This window comes from Vanellus vanellus (assembly GCF_965231255.1).
Source record: "Vanellus vanellus genome assembly, chromosome: 8".
Classification (NCBI taxonomy): domain Eukaryota; kingdom Metazoa; phylum Chordata; class Aves; order Charadriiformes; family Charadriidae; genus Vanellus; species Vanellus vanellus.
The window spans coordinates 11658488-11676894 of NC_138913.1; the positions used below are offsets into that span (position 1 = coordinate 11658488).

Genomic DNA, 18407 nt, shown 5'->3' on the forward strand with positions numbered 1-18407 from the left:
GAGAGCCATGTGGAGATAATAGCTTGAATCTGGAAGGAACAGAGCTACAACAATGCAGCCCTTCATTTGAGCGTGAGGCTAGTGACTCAGGCTGCAAAGTGAAGGCAAACCCCTCGTATTCTCTGCTGAAGAATGGCAGAGGGGAAGCCTGCTGCTGGTGAGACAAAGTGAGCGTAAATGGTAACAGACCAATGGGCTGGCCTGAAAAATGTTGGGTTTTGCTGTCTTGTTTTGGTTTTTTTTGGTTGTTTTTTTTGTTTGGGTTTTTTTGGGTGGTTTTTTTTTTTTTTTTGCATATATTGTTGTGGTGCATTTGAGAGGCATTTCTGTGAAAGAGGGAGTCCTGTCATGCAGTGGGGTTTGTGGTGATAATGGCATGCAGTAGTATCTCTATTGATGCCTGAAAGCACAGTTAAGGGGACTGCTTGCAGTCTTGTGAAGCAAAACTTAGCGCCTGCAAAGGAGGGACAGGGCAGCAGAAATTTATGTAGTGTTTCCTGAGACCTGAGTGAGAATCAAACTTCTTGAAAGTTTTCTGTTAGCACAGGGGCAGTTGCACACAGCCTTCCAGCAGCTGAGCTAAGGGAGGCTTCGCAGAGCTGCTGAGTTCGGAGTGCCTACTAGCACAGTGTGCGCATCAGGAGGGAGAGCTGTGCAAGATGCAGCTGGCAGAAGCAGAAGCGGTGCCCGAGCAGGGCTAGCAAAGAGCAGGTGCCAGAAGCCACTCACACTGTGAGGCCAGCCTTGTTACCCAGCAAGATTTAAAAATTGAGGTCAGAGTGAGGGCTACTAGTGGATGTAGCAAACGCTCTGTTGCTCTACCAGTTTCCTTCCTTGGGAAAAAGACTTTACAATTGTTAGTGCAATTCTATTTCAAGGATTAGTTTTCACTGGCTTGTTTATCCACCATGTTAGTTTTCTTTCTTTAATGTAATGCTGTTGGTTAAAAAAACCTTGTTTTTGTGAAGGAGCTCAGCATCACAAGGTTCAGTACTCTTTTCTCAGGCTTCTGGGTAGGAGCTCAAATGGATGCGTTAATCATGACTCCCATAGATTTGAAGATGGCACTGCAGAAGCTGGTCAGAGCTTGGTAGAAGAGATGTGTCAGCTTAGTAGGTCAAGCAGATCAAACTGATGTGCCTCTCTAGCTCTCTAATCCATATCTAGCTCCGTGATGCTGCATTGTGTTGTGTTGATGTAGATTCTGTCAGGAGTGGAGGGTGGGTTGTGCACTTCTGAAAAAGCAGTTTTTCTACTAATATAAAGATGGTATTGCAAAAATGGGTATAATGAGGCAATTGGGTAGCTGGTGTCTGTTGCATTAACATCTGTCTCGGGCATCTCTTTAAATATAGAACATATGAGAGACTGAATAAGAGATAAGGTTTAGGAACAGGCACACAGGATCCATATTGCTTTAATTTTTTTTTTTTTCACTTAAAGTGTCTTTAAAAAAAATTCCCCGTGGTGATACAAGTCCTTCTACAAATTTTTACAAAGGACTTGTAGTCTCTTAAGAAAGTTTCACAATAGAGATACGAGTGAAAAAAAGGTTTTTATGTGTAGCTGAATAGCATTTATGAATCTGCATTTCTTAGTCATCTTTCACCATGCCTTCGAGGTTGTCTGTGGACCCATTGGGGTCTGGAGGTCACAGGTGAAAGCTGCTGGTCTGAATTGCATTATTTCTGCTGTTGGTAGCTCGATATTGGAATTTCATTTCCCAAATGGGAAGGTAAAAACTATGGTAGGCAAAAGGAAATGTGGTAGATAAAGCAAAAAGCTAGCTAGCACTTGGAAGAGTTTTCACTCAGAAGTAATCTGGTCCATTTAAGTCTGTGTTTTAAATAGACTGACAAATCTTGAGCTCTTTGAGACTTCTGCTCTGTAGTCTAAGTGGGACAAGCTTCAGTAAGGAATATTTTGTGCTCATCTCTTTGAATGCCTGGCACAACATGCTGTGGCTATCTCGTTCTTAAATTCTGTCCCAAGCAGTATTGAGCTTTCATACAGTTGTTACCATGCTCAGTGTTTTAAAAACTAATATTCAGAGCTGTGATTCACAAACTGATGTCCATGTAGTCAGTACTGCTCTTTCAGATGGTCAAGAAGAAGAGAAAATGTGCCTCAAATTTAACGACAAACAAGAAAGAGAAATCATTACAAGAAAAATAAGAAATCAGTACAAAGGGGTGAGTATATTGTTTAATAATAATGTCAATAAGGGATGGTGCAATGGTCCCGGTTCTGTCTTTCATGACCCAAGAGTTAGAAATGCAGTGAACGTCATGTGAGAGTCTTTTTCCAAACTTGGTCCAGCTCTATCTTGTAAGTTTTAACATTCCTTATTGAAGTACAAGATTGAGAAGCCTAATAAAATAAAGTTACATAAATGACTATAACATCTGTGGTTCTTTTGTCAGAAGCAGATCAATGCTGCAGTTAAATTCCATTGTGTGAGTTGATAAGAAACCCCGCTGCTTCTTCTGCCTTGTCTAGCCTGAGGAACTTCTTGACCGGTGTGCTCTGTTAGAGGCTTTTCTGCCAACAGGACAGTCCTGCACCTCCAGGCATAAGCTGACGCATCTCTGGTAGCACAGTCCTGTCCACAGGAGGGATTTAATCAGTGCAGCAATGTCAGCATAGAGACAAAGGTTTTTCACATCTCAAACCAATAGAACTAGGCCAGCAAAATTTTAAGCACTGGCTTGACCTGTGCAAATCAATGTTCAAACATTTCATTGTGCTAGGAGTTGCCACATGTAAACAATCTTAACTTTATTAAAATATAATGGGAGAAGTACTGAATGGCTTTCATGAAATCTAATCTGAGTATTTAAAAAAGCCTAATAATTAACTTTAAGCTGGTCAACAAGGGGATTTAAGTTTTCAAGCGCAGTCAACTGCCCTACCCTAGTATTTTTATAACACCATGTTCTTTAATAATGATTAGTTTGTGATTTATTACTACAATATTGCTATGACATTTATAAATTTACCAATTTAAATTTCTTGATTTTGTTCATATATGAAGCCAAATGCAGGGCAGATGGACAGTATTTATTGGTACCATTACTGATAATTTGCATAAACAGGAATTGTAATTTGAGTGTCACAGCTGGATTAAGTTTTGGGTTTTTTTTTTGTGAGAGTCTTTGCATGAAAGGGAAATTTATCAGAAACACAAATTTGAGCATATTTCAAGCTAATTAGCTAGTGTGCAATGCAATATAGCAAGACCTTTATATAGGTGACTCTTAATTCTTACTTTTTGGTCTTTTTGCTGCTGGACACCTGCATCCCCTCCCTCCCACCCCCAGCTGTTATTTGTTAAACAACAGATACTATTCTCATTGCCATTTGTTTGGAAATATATTGAGGTCAATGCTGGGGATTCTAGAGCTACTTGAAGAGATGAGATCTATTTTTGTTTGCCTCTTGCAGTGCCTTTCCTGCATTTTTCTATTCCCTTCAGTTCTTCCTTCTTCTCTCCGTAGTCTGGGGTTATGAAATTTGTTGGGAGTTGGATAAAACTATTCTTAGAAATATCAAACTCAAGCATAAATACACTGAAGAGAAGATCTAGAAGCATATGAGAAGAAAACCACGTTTTAAATACAACCACGAGTAAACTTTTTTTGACAGTAAATTCCACCAAGCAACTTTCAAGGAATAAACCAATTAGATGTAGTCTCTCGCATAGTTGTTGGGGAAACAAAACAAAACAAAAAAAAACAAAACAAAACACCCTTGGAATACTGAAGTGCCTAAATCTTTCTCTGGGAGGAGAATGAGGATGAACCAATGCAGGAAGGGATGTAAATAAATACTGATCACCTATTAACTGGAAATACAATTAGAAATGTCATTTAAGTTATGCTGCTTTAAATTAACCTACCTTGATGTCACAGCAGTCTACTTGGAAGAATTCAAGTACTGCAAAACACCTCAGTACCTCAAAACATGATTCCTTATGCTCTCAAATAGATATCTGAAGTTAGCACTTATTTGTGACAGTTTTCACTGTGATCGTTTATACGTCATTTTCTCATCTTTCCTTTTTTTTGTGCTCCTCTTAGCAAAGCTGCGGCTCATAGCTGTCTCATGCTTTGGAGCTCCTGATAATGCTTGCCTGCCCTGGGCTGTGAGAACACCAAAGTCTTCTCCAGAGGAGGACTGATCTGTGAACAGTTCATGGAGGTTAATCTCAAGACTGGCACCAAAATGGGGTGAGTGATCAGTGTTTTATAAAAATAAAGAAGTCTGCACGTAGTCCAGTGAAACCTTTATTTGCTCATTTCCCACGATGGCCAGGTTTGGCATCCCCTCTGTGCCAGGGAGTGTGCTTCCAGCCTGGGCAAATGTACTGCTTTTCTGGGCCTAACTTTAGGGGGAGGCACATGAGGGTCCTGGTGAGGTGAAGACATTGGTCTCACATCTTTGTAGGGACTGCGATTGTGGCTGCTGTCACTGCTTGTTAGCAGTGCAACCCGAAGCTCAGTGTCCGAGTCAAGGGCAGTCACAGTGATGCTATTCCTTTCTCTGCTCTCTCTCTGGCAAGACACCTGCCCTCACTCATAAAATGGGGGAAAGCAGAGGAGCACATTCTGCTTCTGGGACTTCCCCTGGCTGTGCGTGTCCTACTGCAGGGCACAGAGACCCTGCCTGGCACCAAGTAGGTACTTCAGGTTTGCAGGAAAGGTGCTGGGTGTGGGACCTCTTCCATCCCCAGTTTTTGGCAGGTGGCTTGCAGAGAAGGCAGCTCCTACAGAGTGTTTCTGTTTCCCTCCAGAGACCCTGTGCTGTGCCCCGAAGCTGTCAGTGGTGAGCTGATGCAGGAGGAGAGAAGAGAAGGAGGGAGAAGGCTGCTCTGATCCTGGGAGGGACCTCTGCTCTCACCAAGGATTGCCAAGAATCCAGGTTACTGGAGACTGTCTCCCTACAAGTTATGGAAGGTGTTGGCCCTCTTCAAGAGTCAAGATTTGTTTGCATGCTTCTGCTGCCCTATTTCGCTTTAGCTGTTGATGTTCATCCCTCTCAGACGGTATCTAAAAAGATGTTCTTTCCTAGCATCACTCCTCAGGGTAGGGCGGCAGTCAGGTGAGATAGGGAACATGTCCTGAAACCCTATTATTAGCCTGGGAGACTGAGCTCCCTCTCTGAATTGCTGCCTCTAGCGCTTGCCGGGCAGACACCCTAGCAGCTATGTGCTTTGTGGGTGCAAGGTGGAGATTATTCCTGAAACTGAATTTGGGGTGTGGAACATAAGTAATGGGGTGCAAACAAGCTGCCATAAGGCTGGTAGGGCACAGGCCACAGTGTTTCACTTCAAAAGCCTAAGTAGAGGGCAAATGGATCCTTTACTATGACAGCTGAAAGAAAGTGGGGAGAGGAGAATGGGCCAGCAGCTCTTCTGGGGAGAAGGAAAGGAGGAGGATTCACTGGTAAGAGGGATATCTTTCTGTTCTACTGAGCTGTCAGCCAGCCCTAACCCCTGCCTCCCCAGGCATTCAGTTCTCACCCATGGAAACCATGGCAAGTACGTGCATCTTATCAGGCTTCCCTCTTCCCTGTCCTCCAGGACCATCTTGTATAAAGAGGAAAGCAAGCTGTATCCCCTTTAACATCTTCTCCCAAAGACGTGGCAAAGCTGTTTGGCAGCTGCCTTTCTAAATGCAAGTAGTTCATGTCTAGGCTGTGAGGTGCAATCACCAACATGGCTAATATGTGTGGAAAACTGAGTGAGCCTGGAGAGCCAGAGGAGATGCCAAGTGGCCAGCCAGGACTGCTCAGAAGGGGTGGAGGGGCCAGATGGGGCTGCAAGTGGGCAAGGCAGGTGAGCCTTGGGGGCTGTGAGGGCTGTGAAGACATTCACATCCCTTCTTCCGGCAATATATGTAGAATCTGTTACTTTTTTCTTCACTTTGACAGTAACAATACTGGAGAAAAGCATCACTGCAGTACATGGAGCTCATGTAGCATAGGTGCCCTGGGCCAGAAACCATATGGAACCTGGCAGAGACCATGCCATATAGGACTTGTAGAGCCTGGGCTGATCATCTCAAAGTCTCCCACTGCCACTATCCGATGCAAAAGGCTTTTCAGGCTGTCCTTGGAGATCTTGAGTGTGACTTGTGGTGGACTTGGTCCCTACAGTTGGGCAAACACCTGTCCAGGAAGGGCTGGGGGCATGAGAATCTGCAGGACAACAGCCGTGCCCTTGAACACGGGTGTGGGCTCTCTGGATGGTGAAGATGTGATACCAGCCTTGATGCTGCCCCTCTGCATGCAAGAGTTGGGCACCTGCAGCTGGTGTTTTCTCACATCCTCAGGATGAAAAACACAGTAAGTTAAGCACATCTCCCGGATGCCAAACAGTCAGTAAACTAGTGCCAGGACAACTGCCATAACAAAAATCCCTAGGAAATCACTGTCCATGTTGTCTTACTTGCAGAGAATATCCAAGAAAGACGGAGTTGTTTTGTTTGGGGTGTCATTCCAGAACAGTTGCCACAGCCGCAATGTTGACTCTTCCTTCTCCCAAGGAGACTTTGGAAAATACTAAATTCAGAGTTGGTAGCGGTTTGAGAAATGGGCCATGCCACAAGTGAAGTAACTACAAGTCACAGAAGTGGTCTCTGAAGTGGATAATTTTGTTTCTCAGCTCAATCCCAGCTCTCAGTTCAATCGCTGGCCAGCAAAACTGTATAAATATTAGCTCTCTGTCCCACTTCTGGAGTGAACCAACTTGTGTAAAACTTCACAACTTTTATTTTCAGCTGTACCAGCTCTGTAAGTTTGACGTGTGAGCAGCTAAGTCATCTAGGTGACTTCCCAGAGTGCCACATGCTTCTGTCTAAGGCAGATGAGCTGAGTCTAAGCTAGTGCTGCTCCTGAGCAAGTGCTGAAGAAGTGCCAAAGCTGTATTGTCCGAAATGACCCCCTTTGCAGAGGCATAGGCTCTACCTCCATAAAGGAAAAGTGATCCATAGCTCCCAAATGGAGTTGCTCAGTTGCATGAGAGTGCTTGTGAAAGAAGCTCACAAGGACAGTTGTATGACATCTTTATTCCTGCCACAGGCAATACAGTGGGAATTAGCTGAGAGGCAGCTGGAGGGAGTGAAGAAATTTAGCTTTCTACTTCGTCATGAAGACCTTACAGCCCCACTTGTCCATGCAGCTGAATAAGGAGTGTGGGGATACTTAGGTGTTATGCCATTATAGCCATCAAACTCGTGTTACCCAATGACAGATTAGAGTCTGTTTTATGTGCTCTAGGCACAAAATTAAAAGGTCTGTCCGTCTCCCAGAGAGCTTACAATTTAAACCATGCGGAAAAATAAAATATTAAAGGAACAGCAGAGAACATCAGAATCAAGAAATAATATGAGGTGAGTGAAGGAGCAGTGCATGTGGTTGATGCATGTGATGGCTACTGATGAGCCTGAACTTTTCAGTAATCCTACTGGCCTTGGGTGTGTAGCCAACCCTTAGGAAATTTTTTTCATCTCTCTGTTCTTGCAAGAGGCTTTTTATGAAACCAGTACTGTGGGTAAGGATCTTTGTCACAGCAACTGTCATGGCACAAAGAGGCATATAATTAACCTGCATTTTGTATCCCTTGAAGAGCTGGCTATTGTCAGATTTGTAGCTGCAATATAATGGAAGGGTGTCATATGTGCTTAAAAATAAGAACGCTTCATTCATTCATGAGAACACTGTGATGGGGAAGTAATGTAATAAAAAGGGAAGGCCTGAGAGGCACGAGAGCTTCAACAGCTTTCTCTTGTTTTAGGGAGGTACCAGCAAAGCAAGATAAAGTGGATCTACCCTCTGTCTATATATCAGTTTTTCAGAGACGACGTAACCTTGTCAATCAGCAGTAAAATGTTAACAGTAAGTGCGGTGCTGGTATATTTTGTGGTGTCTCTGCTGTTTGTGAGGTTTCTGAAATTGCAGTGGATACGAAGACGATTTCCTCCTGGACCAACTCCATACCCCTTCATTGGAAATCTGCTGCAGATGAACTTCCAAGTTCACCATGAGCTTCTTAAAAAAGTATGTATTTTCAGGCAACTAATTTATGGACTCATAAGCTGATTGAAAAGTAAGTGAGTGTTTAACATAGTCATATTTTGAATGCTAGGGAGGGTTTTATTCTAAATTGTATAAATGTGAAAGTAGGTGGGGTTTGTTAAAACATCTGTTTCTTGGTATGAAAATTTTAAGATTACTATGAAACATGTCATTAAAACCTTATATGCACACAAACAGAACAATACTGATGACAATATTCCTGTCTTACACATAGGAAAAAGATAGATTTTTACAGCGGAGTCTTTCACTCTGTGCAGTCTTTTGCATGTCTGTGTATTAACTGTTGTTGCACTGGCACTTTCTAAATATCCCATGAAGTAGCTACTGAGTGCATATGTGTTTCCAGTATAGAAAGGATGATTTTTTTTATGCTTATTCAATAGATTTTTTTCAAAAGATTGTAAAAAAATATTTTTTCTGACATACAATTTGGTCAAACTTTCACAAGAGGCTTCAGTCTGCTGAGCCTGATTGAGCTTTTAAGTAGCTGAACTAATTCATTGCGTGCCTATGTTCAGTCTGTTTTCTAAGTCCGGTTGTAATGCACAAGACTTCTAGAATTTGTGTCCTTGTGTTTTATGTTCCTCATACACACATATTAAATATTTAAAATGTAAAAATATAAGTAATAGCACCTTGTTTTCACTCTTTATTCTCAACCTTTCTTTTCCCTGGTTCTTGCATGTCCTGCCAGTTCTATTCTCCCGAGTTGCATATTTTAAGGCAAAGCAATATGACTCTGCAACATAAAATTATAGCCAGTGCATGTCTATTGTATTTTCTTCCATTTCTGGCCTCCCGAACTGGAAGAGTAGTATTGCTCATCCCAAGACTTCAAAAGCCATGAATTAGTCCTTCCAAAAATGAAATTAAACACAGATGTGTAAGCACGAGTATGAATTTTTGCTCAATGTGTGTATCTGTTCCCTCGTTTGCTCCCAGGCAGCAAAACATTGTATACCTCTTGTCCTGCAGTTCTTGGGATGTTTTGGCAACTCCCCACTCTTCCCTGTCTACTCTCCCCCACAGACTTGCTACTTTGATCTACGCACTGTTGCACTTCCCTCAGCCTTTTACTTTTCCAGCTCCCAATTCTCCAGCCAGGGAAAGGACTGTCCTGCCCACTTCTAGTGTTGTCTGTGTGCATGATGTGGTGGAGACAAGGCTATCACAGCTGAGCTAGAAAGGAGAGGGTGATTCCTGCTTTACCCACCTCCTCAGCTGTTTTTGCTGCATTTAATACACAAAGGGGAATTTGTAGATTGTTCATGTAAAACTCACAAGGTAATATTTTCTTCTTACAAACTTGAATTGTAAGACGTTTGATAAATAACATCACAGACATTGGCAATATCAGCTGGCTGACATTTTAGGAACATCCTGATCTTTAGTAAATGAGACTTTAGATAGAAATCTGACTTGAAGGTATGCTATATGTAAGAATAGATTTGATGTTCTCTTCTCAAGGTCAGTCATCCCTGGGGCATCTGCCAAGGGAAAAGATCTTTGATTTGAATGTACTGGTCCTTAGCCGCGTTATTCTGCTGCTGCTTTGTTCTACAGATGGCCAAAACTCATGGTAATGTCTTCACCTTATGGGTTTTAAACGTTCCTGTAGTTGTCCTGCAAGGGTTTCAGGCAGTGAAGGAAGGTCTGACTGTCCATGCTGAAGATGTTGCCGGAAGGCCAACAAGCAAGGCCTTTCATGTTTTGACTCATGGAAATGGTAATTATTATTTTCACGAATTCTTTTTATGTGTTCTAACCTTGGTTTTGGAAACTGATTTAGAGCCTCGAACTCCTTAATTTACAGTGGGAAAAAAGGTTAATATTTTCATGAGGTTTTATGAAACACTTTTTTAAAATTTATTTTGTTGGAAAAATAATGGCAGAACATAGCTATTTTAAGAGTTTTTATACAGGAAATCGATAGCTAAACTAGAAGAAAGGAGAAGAAAGAGGAGTGTTGCCAGACTGCTGGCAAAAATTTGAAAAAATTGAATGAAAGAGAAGGTTCTTTGATGTATGAACTGTATCAATTCATTAATTTATAAAGCATTAACAGCATTTGTTCATTATTTTCCTAGGTGTTATGTTCTCTAATGGTCATCTCTGGAAGCAACAGAGGCGTTTTGGGGTTGCAACAATGAGGAAAATGGGAGTAGGGAAAAAAGACCAGGAGTATCGACTGCAAGAGGAGGCCTGTCACCTGGTGGAATACTTAAAAAAAACAAATGGTATGTGACCTAGTATGCAGGTCAGTCTGCAATGGGTGATTTGGCTGAAGAAAGGATTGTCTGTAGCTTTTGAAACTGATTACACAAACTAATTTAAAGTGTACAGGCAGAGCTGAGTCGTAAAGGTCTGTATCATATGATTTGCATGAGACATTTCCTTGCAGAAGTGCTCCATGTGAAACCCCGCAGTATGAACTTAGGACCGAGACTCCATGGTCCTTGTCTGTTAGTGTTATTACTTCTTAGTTTTACATTACTCATGATCGCAGAATCAGAGTAACAGCAAACAGTAACAAAATAAGTGTCACGACACCCAATATTCCTCTGCAGAAAAGGAAAACAAAGCACAAAATACTAAAAGCTTTGACCAAGGTTCCACAACCCTCTGGCTCTGCTCTGGCAAGTGCAGTGGAAAAAGCTGACCTCACAGGGCTTGTGATAGCCGCCTCAGTAAGAGAGGAAGTTTGTTCAGATTGTGCTGATGGGTAACAGGGTGAATCTATAGGTATGCTCAATTGTTCTGTTATTCGGGTGTCAAGAATATGAGCAGAGAGTAGGAGGTGGTTCTCTTTTTCAATCCAGCTGCTTATTCATACAATGTCTCAGCTGACCTTTTTCGTACCCTGGTTATTGCCAACCATGAGACCTACTGATGCCAAGGTTCTGTGAAATCTGGGTATTTTTATAACTACGACTACTACTAATTCCATTCCCACCAGCAGTCTTGCCTTTTTTTGACCAACAGTGGTTTTTTGATGTCTGAAATTACTTTTTTACTCATGCCTTCTACCAATAAAATGCGATTTGCCATCCAGCAATCTAATTAACGTCAGAAGTGCTTATAAAATGTTATTAGCTCTCCTTTCAGTGGGAAAAGCAGGACCAGTAAGTGTTAATGGTGAATGATGTTCACTGTGTTTACAGGAAAACCTCTGGACCCCACTATGCCTGTTGTTCATACTGTCTCAAATGTGATTTGTTCTGTGATTTTTGGACACCGCTTCTCTAGAGAAGATGAAAACTTTCACCGCTTGATTGAATCCATTGATACTATAACAGCATTTGGGAACAGCATCTATTTTTTTGTGAGGAAAATGATTTTATTTGTTTGTTTACATTATAGATAGACAATGAAAAAGGCAACTTGTTTGTTACTTTTATAACAAAAATAAGCACCTGGAATTGCTGGAGTAGGCATCAGAACAGTAATTCCAGATGCCTAGTTCAAAACTTGTTTAAATTACTTATGCTTCGTCATAGCACAGAAATTTCCCATGTCTGGTGGACAGGGATGGAAACTAACAGGCTTGCTACGTGTTTGGGAGATGTAAAAAGGACAAGTAGCAAAAATGCTACTTGTACAACTCCAGTGTTTGAAACTATAACTGAAACTCAGTAGTAAAATATAGGTAAAAATATCTGAAAAGCTCTGAAATAGGCTTATCTTAAATTCTCTCTGACAAAGTGGCTTTCTTCACTATTTGAAACTGTATGACTGTCAACAAATGTCAAGAGTAATATAGGTCTTTACTACTTCCTTCACTACTGTTAGCTAACTTCATAGAAACTTAAATAGAGCAACTGTTTTGTGCAAAAGTAACATATCATGAAATTGCTTGACGATAGCTTTTTCCCATAGTTTTTGGCAGCAACACCTGTACCACTTCTGCAGGTCCTTATGAGAATTCAGTAATACATGCTGGAAGTCACTCTCCATTAGCTGCTGGATGATATTTGTCTCCATTCAAGACAGCAGCTCTTAACTTCACATCTGGTTCACTGGACAGAAAAAATTGCTATCTTGCTTCTGTGTGAAGCTGTGACTGCAGCTGCAAAAACAGTGGAACAGATTGCCTCAAACAAGGGCAGTTTTATCATTAGCTGTTTATGAATGGGAACCACAATGCTGTGTATAGTCAAGAAGTCAATTTACCAATTTACGAGGCAGCCTGCTTCTGCAGAACCTGCTGGAACTCATCCAGCTTTGCATCTTGCATGATTTGCATGTTCTCTTACTAACTGGAAACTGCTGTAATCAAGATCCTACAGAATTTGAGGACTAATTTGATACTTTTGATAAAATAAAATAAAACTACTTATTTTTTTTTTCTCCTGGAGGATGCAGGTGGAATGATTCCTAAGCTATCTTCTAATCAGGGTAAACACTGGATCAGATATTTCCAGACTGCTCTCAGTAGTTATTTGTATAAGCTGTTCTTAAGAACTCATAATAGTGTGTCCACAGCTAGCAAAAACATTCTAGTCCAATATTTCATTCTGTCCTGCTTTCCACAGTGCTTTCACAGTGATGTACAATCCTTTAATTATGGGCTGTACTAATCTGTTTTCCTGGTAAGTGGACAAGTAGTTTTAAGCAAAATTATGCAGTAGGCTGGAGAAGAAATAGAAGCCAGGGATCTGAATAGGTTTGTGGAAAGATAAATCTTTGTAATGCAGCTGCCAGTTAAATAGGTGAGCCCAAGAATTGTGACCTAATGCATAATTTAAGCTGCAGTAACTGAAACTGCAAGGACACGGTGCAATCTGTAAAAAGGTAAAAAAGAAAGGGAAATGAAATAGAGGAATGGAATTAATGTAAAAAGTGTTTTGTTTCTTTTCTGCTGAGAAGTGGTTTTATAATGGTATAAGTGCGAGAACGTGAACAGGTTTAGCACAATGAATAAACAGTAAGGAGTCCACATGGCTTGGTATTTCTACTACATCAAGTCGTTTTGCATATCACACAGATGTGACATATTTGCTTTTTATCTTTGAGAAGGTATATCTGAGTAAAATCCCCATGCACTGGGTATCCTATAGTAAGAAAGTAAACCTGTGTTTGGATATTTCTATTTTCAGTTAGCAGATATGTCAAGGAAGTCAGCCTGGATCTGTTATTTTAGTGATGAGAGAGAAATGATGTGTATGTTGGGTAAAATGAGAATAGGGACATGTTTATATGAGGTCCTTGCTACTGAAGTTCAGCCTAGCGAATAATTGGGGTACAGAGGAATTTCATTTATTCTTTGTACATCACAATGGAAAATTTATAGCATAAAACCAAGAGAAACTGTGCTCCAGGGAAAAATGGGATTAAGAAAGGCTTGAATGAATCATGGGATAGGCAATATCCCTTCAATGTAATGGTGGAGATGCAGTCATCAGTGTCTTTCATTTGCTTTTTTTCACTACCCGGAAGCCTGTGTTAGGATTCAAATTTAGTTTACTAATGACAGTAATACCACATATCTAAAATATCTCTTTTATAGGCATATGAAATGTTTCCCTGGCTTGCAAGCCATGTCCTAGCACCGTGTAAACAGACTATGTCCAGCATCAATTTTGTGAACTCTCTATTAGCAAAGGAATTTGAAAGCCACAAACAAAAAGGAAAATCAGATGAAAATCAAGATTTTATTGATTACTATTTGGATGAGATAGATAAAGTGAGTATCTCTGAACTCTTATGCTCCACTAACAACAGGGGATTTTAAGTGCTCCTTTGATTATAATGATGTCTAATATAGATTTATAAGTATACAATTTCTTCATAGAAAAGCTTATAGGTAGATGAATTTAAAAAAGCTGACAATAAGAGATGGCAGGAGAAGGATGAAATAATAATGTAAGTAGATTTACAGGTAGAGTTTCTATAACCAGAATAATAACAGGTCTGCATACAGTTAATTAGAACTGACTATTATCACAGGATTTGCAGCAGGAGTAGAAAGCATGTACAATTAGTAACTTTGTCATGGCTGAAGAACAAAAGTGTATGCGGATAGGATAAATGGACAAATGTACTGGAGAATATTAGAAAATATCTTCATGTTATTCAGAAAGTTTTATTTTCTAGCCCTATAATTTGTGGTGTTTTGTTTTGTTTTGTTTTTTTTTTCATTTTGGTTAGTATCAGTAAATATTCCTGTGATACAAGATGGTTTCATAGAATCATAGAATTGTCTAGGTTGGAAGAGACCCTTGGGATCATCAAGTCCAAATTTTACTTCTTTGTTTGCCATAACTCCAATTTCTATCTGCAGACTAAAGGAGATGCTGATGCTACTTATGATGAAGAAAACTTGATCCAGACTGTGTTTGACCTCTTTCTGGCAGGTACAGAAACTACAGCCACCACTCTACGTTGGGCATTGCTCTATATGGTGGTTTATCCTGATATTCAAGGTAAGCACACTCAAACAGTTCTGCGACTTTTTAGAAATTATATATATTCAAATAGCAGTAGAACTTGTTCAAAGAGTAGTAGAGGAACTAATTATTAGGGTATGAATCAGGTGAACTGCATGTACCTGTCTCTTGCTGTTTCCTTTCTAACATACAGGCCAGTTATTTTAGGTTTTCTTTTTAAGAGATCTATACAGGATGAAGGGTGTGATTCATCTGATCAGGTGGAGAAGTCCAGTCTTGGATAAGATGAATTGCAGCATTGCCCCTCCACTGACAATAATGCTTAGACTTCAACGGAGGACAAGGTGGAGTCTTCAGGTCATCCTTTTCAAGCCATGACTGCTACTCTTTGATGTGCTCCTGGCTTCTTTGCAGCAGAAATAATTTCAGTACAGTGGGAGGTTGCTCACGTGTGGTTATTCTATTAAGCTTAAAACTTCAAACATAGATATCTACATATAGACAGATATAAAAAAGATTGGAGTGAGTAGCATGAAACTGCTTTTAATTATGATATTCACAGAAGAAAGATATAGGTTGGCAGAGTAAAATAAGTGAAAAGGAAGAGTTAGAGTGTATAGGCTAGAAAGGATTAAAAGGTATACCAATCACTTCAAAGGCCTCGTATTTGAGAGTTTAAGCTGGGTATAAGGCACAGCAGGAGGCTGGCAAGAAGAAAATGATGGAAGTGGTAAGGAGAAAGGATCTCCCATTGTTGTTATCTAACAGCTCTTCAGAAGACCTAAAATTTGAGACTGGATTGCACATACTGAATTTTCACAACATGATCTTTCACCCTCTCAGGGCATATTAAGACAGTCTGAAGTTTCCTAATGCATAAGGTCAATCTAATGGCAATGATAAAGTCTGTAGTATTAATCAGACTATTTCTGCTTGGAAGTTAATTAGAAATTACTATTCCAGCTCAGATTCTAAGTAAAAAAAAAAAAAAAAAGTCCTTGAGGAAAATTAATTTGTGTAAGTGCTTCCCAAGTCAGGTAATTACAGAATATCACTTAGGCCATCTGTAGATGACAAGAAAAATCTATGTGGTTCTGAGTGAAGAACAATCTTTGATCAGTTACTAAACTGGTCTCCTAATACACAATTAATATTTCATTTTCCAGTTGATTCCCTGTCTGTAAAAAAAAAAAAAAAAAAAAAAAAAAAAAAAATTGAATAAAAGTCTTATAAATCACCTCAAAGTAGTAAATGTAACAGGAACCTGAATATTCTTATAGAATGACTCTGCTAGTGTTATTTTTGAAGTATTACTTGGTACACAACCTATAAACAACTTCAGTGTCAAATTTTATTCAGGTCATCTGTACGGTAATTTGAAGGCATTCTTATTTTATAAAATATCTTTTTCGTCTTGTTGGATGTTATTCTCACTGTGAAAAGCAATAGGAAAAATTATGAGTATAAAGTTTATAGATTGTTTGTTGTATGTTTAAAACTGAATATTCCTCCTTAGAGAAAGTCCAGAAGGAGCTGGATGCTGTTCTGGGTTGTTCCCATTTAATTTGCTACGAGGACAGAAAAAAGTTGCCCTATACCAATGCTGTCATTCACGAGATCCAGCGATACAGTAATATAATCTTAATTGCACTTCCCAGACAGACCTTGAAGGACACAGAACTGCTGGGATTTCCTGTTCCAAAGGTACAGATATGCTGCATATTTGAATATCAGATGTCTGGTACGCTTGTAACAGTTTTTAAAACTGATTTAATGTAACTTTTTAACGATTGAAGCCACCTCAGCTAGTGATTCCCAAAACGCTATCCTTTCTTAGTTTCTTCTGATTTAATCACTCATTTAGTTGTGTGATTGAGAACTGCTGATCTCAGGAGGTCTTTGGTACATTAGATGCATATGGAAAGGCTTTTGAGGGTTTTCCTGACTGGGGACATGAACTCTTGAGTCCTGTTGGTTCCAGCAGTGCCCTTAAGCTATGACCGTCTCTAAGGCTGGCCTTTTGCAAGGAAATGTGCGCTTTGTCCTAATTATTAGTAGGTTCTTAAGTCATTATTTCTGTCAACAGAAAACTTGTTTATTTCCAGTCACCATTCACATCTTAATTTCCAGCAATCTCAGGTCTGTCCCTTGTCAAAACGGCTTGTCAGCTGGTGAACAAAGGCCATTCAAAAATGGAAAAAGTGTTTTACTGAAAAACTTGGAAATTTGAAATTAATTTCATATCATGAGCTTTTAAACAAGAGTATCTTGCAATTGCTATTATGAAACAGAAGTTTTTTCAAGTTTTGTACCTGGAAGGTACATTAGGGCTTGTTTCTAAATATTCTCGCACCACTGCTTTTCATCTCTTTTTCATGTGTTTTTTCTGGATCGGTTCAAAGCAACTCCAGCGTTGCAGAAATTATCAAGTAACAAAGGGAAAAATTAAACTGATACTCAAAAGCTGAATAAGTAATAAAAATACTTAGTTAAAATAGGAAAAATATAAGCAACACATTTTAACAACATGAACATTATAAATCCTAAAAATTTATGTTATTGAACTTATTGGCAACAAGTAATAAAGGAAAGTCACAACATTTTCAAAAGTTTAAACTACTTATGAAATGTTTTAAAGCTTGATCTCATTTTTGAAAACAGGAGACTAAGGACTTAAAATTCTTTGCTGCTTAGTCATTATTTGCTTATCTGATGAATATGAACAATAAGACAGAACTGAAGTGGCTGCTCCTTTTTTCAGAACACCATAATTTTATCAAATATTGACTCTGTCCTGTCTGATCCTGGAAAATGGGAGACACCTGATCAGTTCAACCCAGGCCACTTTCTGGATGAAGATGGAAACTTTGTAAACAGAGAAGCATTCTTACCATTTTCAATAGGTATGTCCACAGAACAGGGATTTATTTACTCCATGTGATAACAACTTCAGATCCGTTTATTCCCCAGTGTGACTGGGAAGGCATCTATGTGGGTATACAAACATATTCAACTGTTTTACAGGTCTCCAGGAAGAGAGAAGTCCATTTGTATGTGGAAAAGATTGGAAGAGAAAGAATGACGTAGAAAAGTTTTTCTTGGAAGACAGATCTAGTTTCTCTTGGAGGAGAGATCTAGTTATCAAAACAGTAGCAGCAAAATGCATAGTGCTAGGGAGACTGTAAATGTAAACTGTGCAACTCTGGTGATCGTTTCTAGAATGTCTTGCTGCATGTTGTAAATATAGATTAAAACTTTCAGGGGAAATAGAAGCAGCCTTTCTGTTCTGAATCATTAAGTGACAAAGTCAGTTAAGAGAAAAGGACAAAGCCTGCAGAAGACAAGCAAACAAACAACCCAAGCAAGTTAGAAAGGGAGGTGTGATAGAAATCCCTTGGCTGATTGCCTTTTCTGTCTTTTCACAGGGCACCGTGTATGTATGGGGGAGCTGTTGGCAAGGATGGAGCTCTTTATTGTCTTTTCCACCCTGCTACAGGCGTTCACATTCACCCTGCCAGAAGGAGTGAAAGAAGTCAATACAAAGCTTGTTTTTGGGAGCACAATGAAACCACCTCCCTACCAGCTCTGTGCCGTTCCTCGGTAGGAAATGCTGCCCCACAGATTCAGGGAAGACTTACTCTGCAAGATTGTTTCTGCATGTGAAATTCTTTCTGCGTATCTTAAGATTTTTGCTTTCCTCTTGATTTGGTTAATCGCTTCCCTGAAAGATGCTTTTCAGACCGTTGTGTCCCGAGGATTGTACCTACAAAAAGTTAATCTCTTGTTCTTGTTTTCTGTTTGGAAAATCTTGGTGAATTTCTCCTGATACGTAACAAATAAAGACATTAAGGGAAGAAGTAGAATTGGGCCTTATTTATTGCTAACTGGAAAGAGGATTTACAGAGAAAGAACTTGAAGCAAAGT

The 18407-nt window shown here is 39.8% G+C and overlaps 1 protein-coding gene across 1 annotated transcript; it reads left to right on the forward strand.

The window, feature by feature from the left end:
• Positions 1 to 7887: 7887 nt before the first annotated feature.
• On the forward strand, positions 7888 to 18198 carry LOC309675016 (cytochrome P450 2J6-like; the record flags this gene model as incomplete). The annotated part of the gene is made up of 9 exons (XM_082487217.1): positions 7888 to 8058; positions 9661 to 9823; positions 10185 to 10334; positions 11259 to 11419; positions 13604 to 13780; positions 14378 to 14519; positions 16000 to 16187; positions 17245 to 17386; positions 17909 to 18198. The coding sequence occupies 9 exons, from the start codon at positions 7888 to 7890 to the stop codon at positions 18085 to 18087; spliced, it is 1473 nt and encodes a 490-aa protein (XP_082343343.1). The 3' UTR covers positions 18088 to 18198.
• Positions 18199 to 18407: the final 209 nt, after the last annotated feature.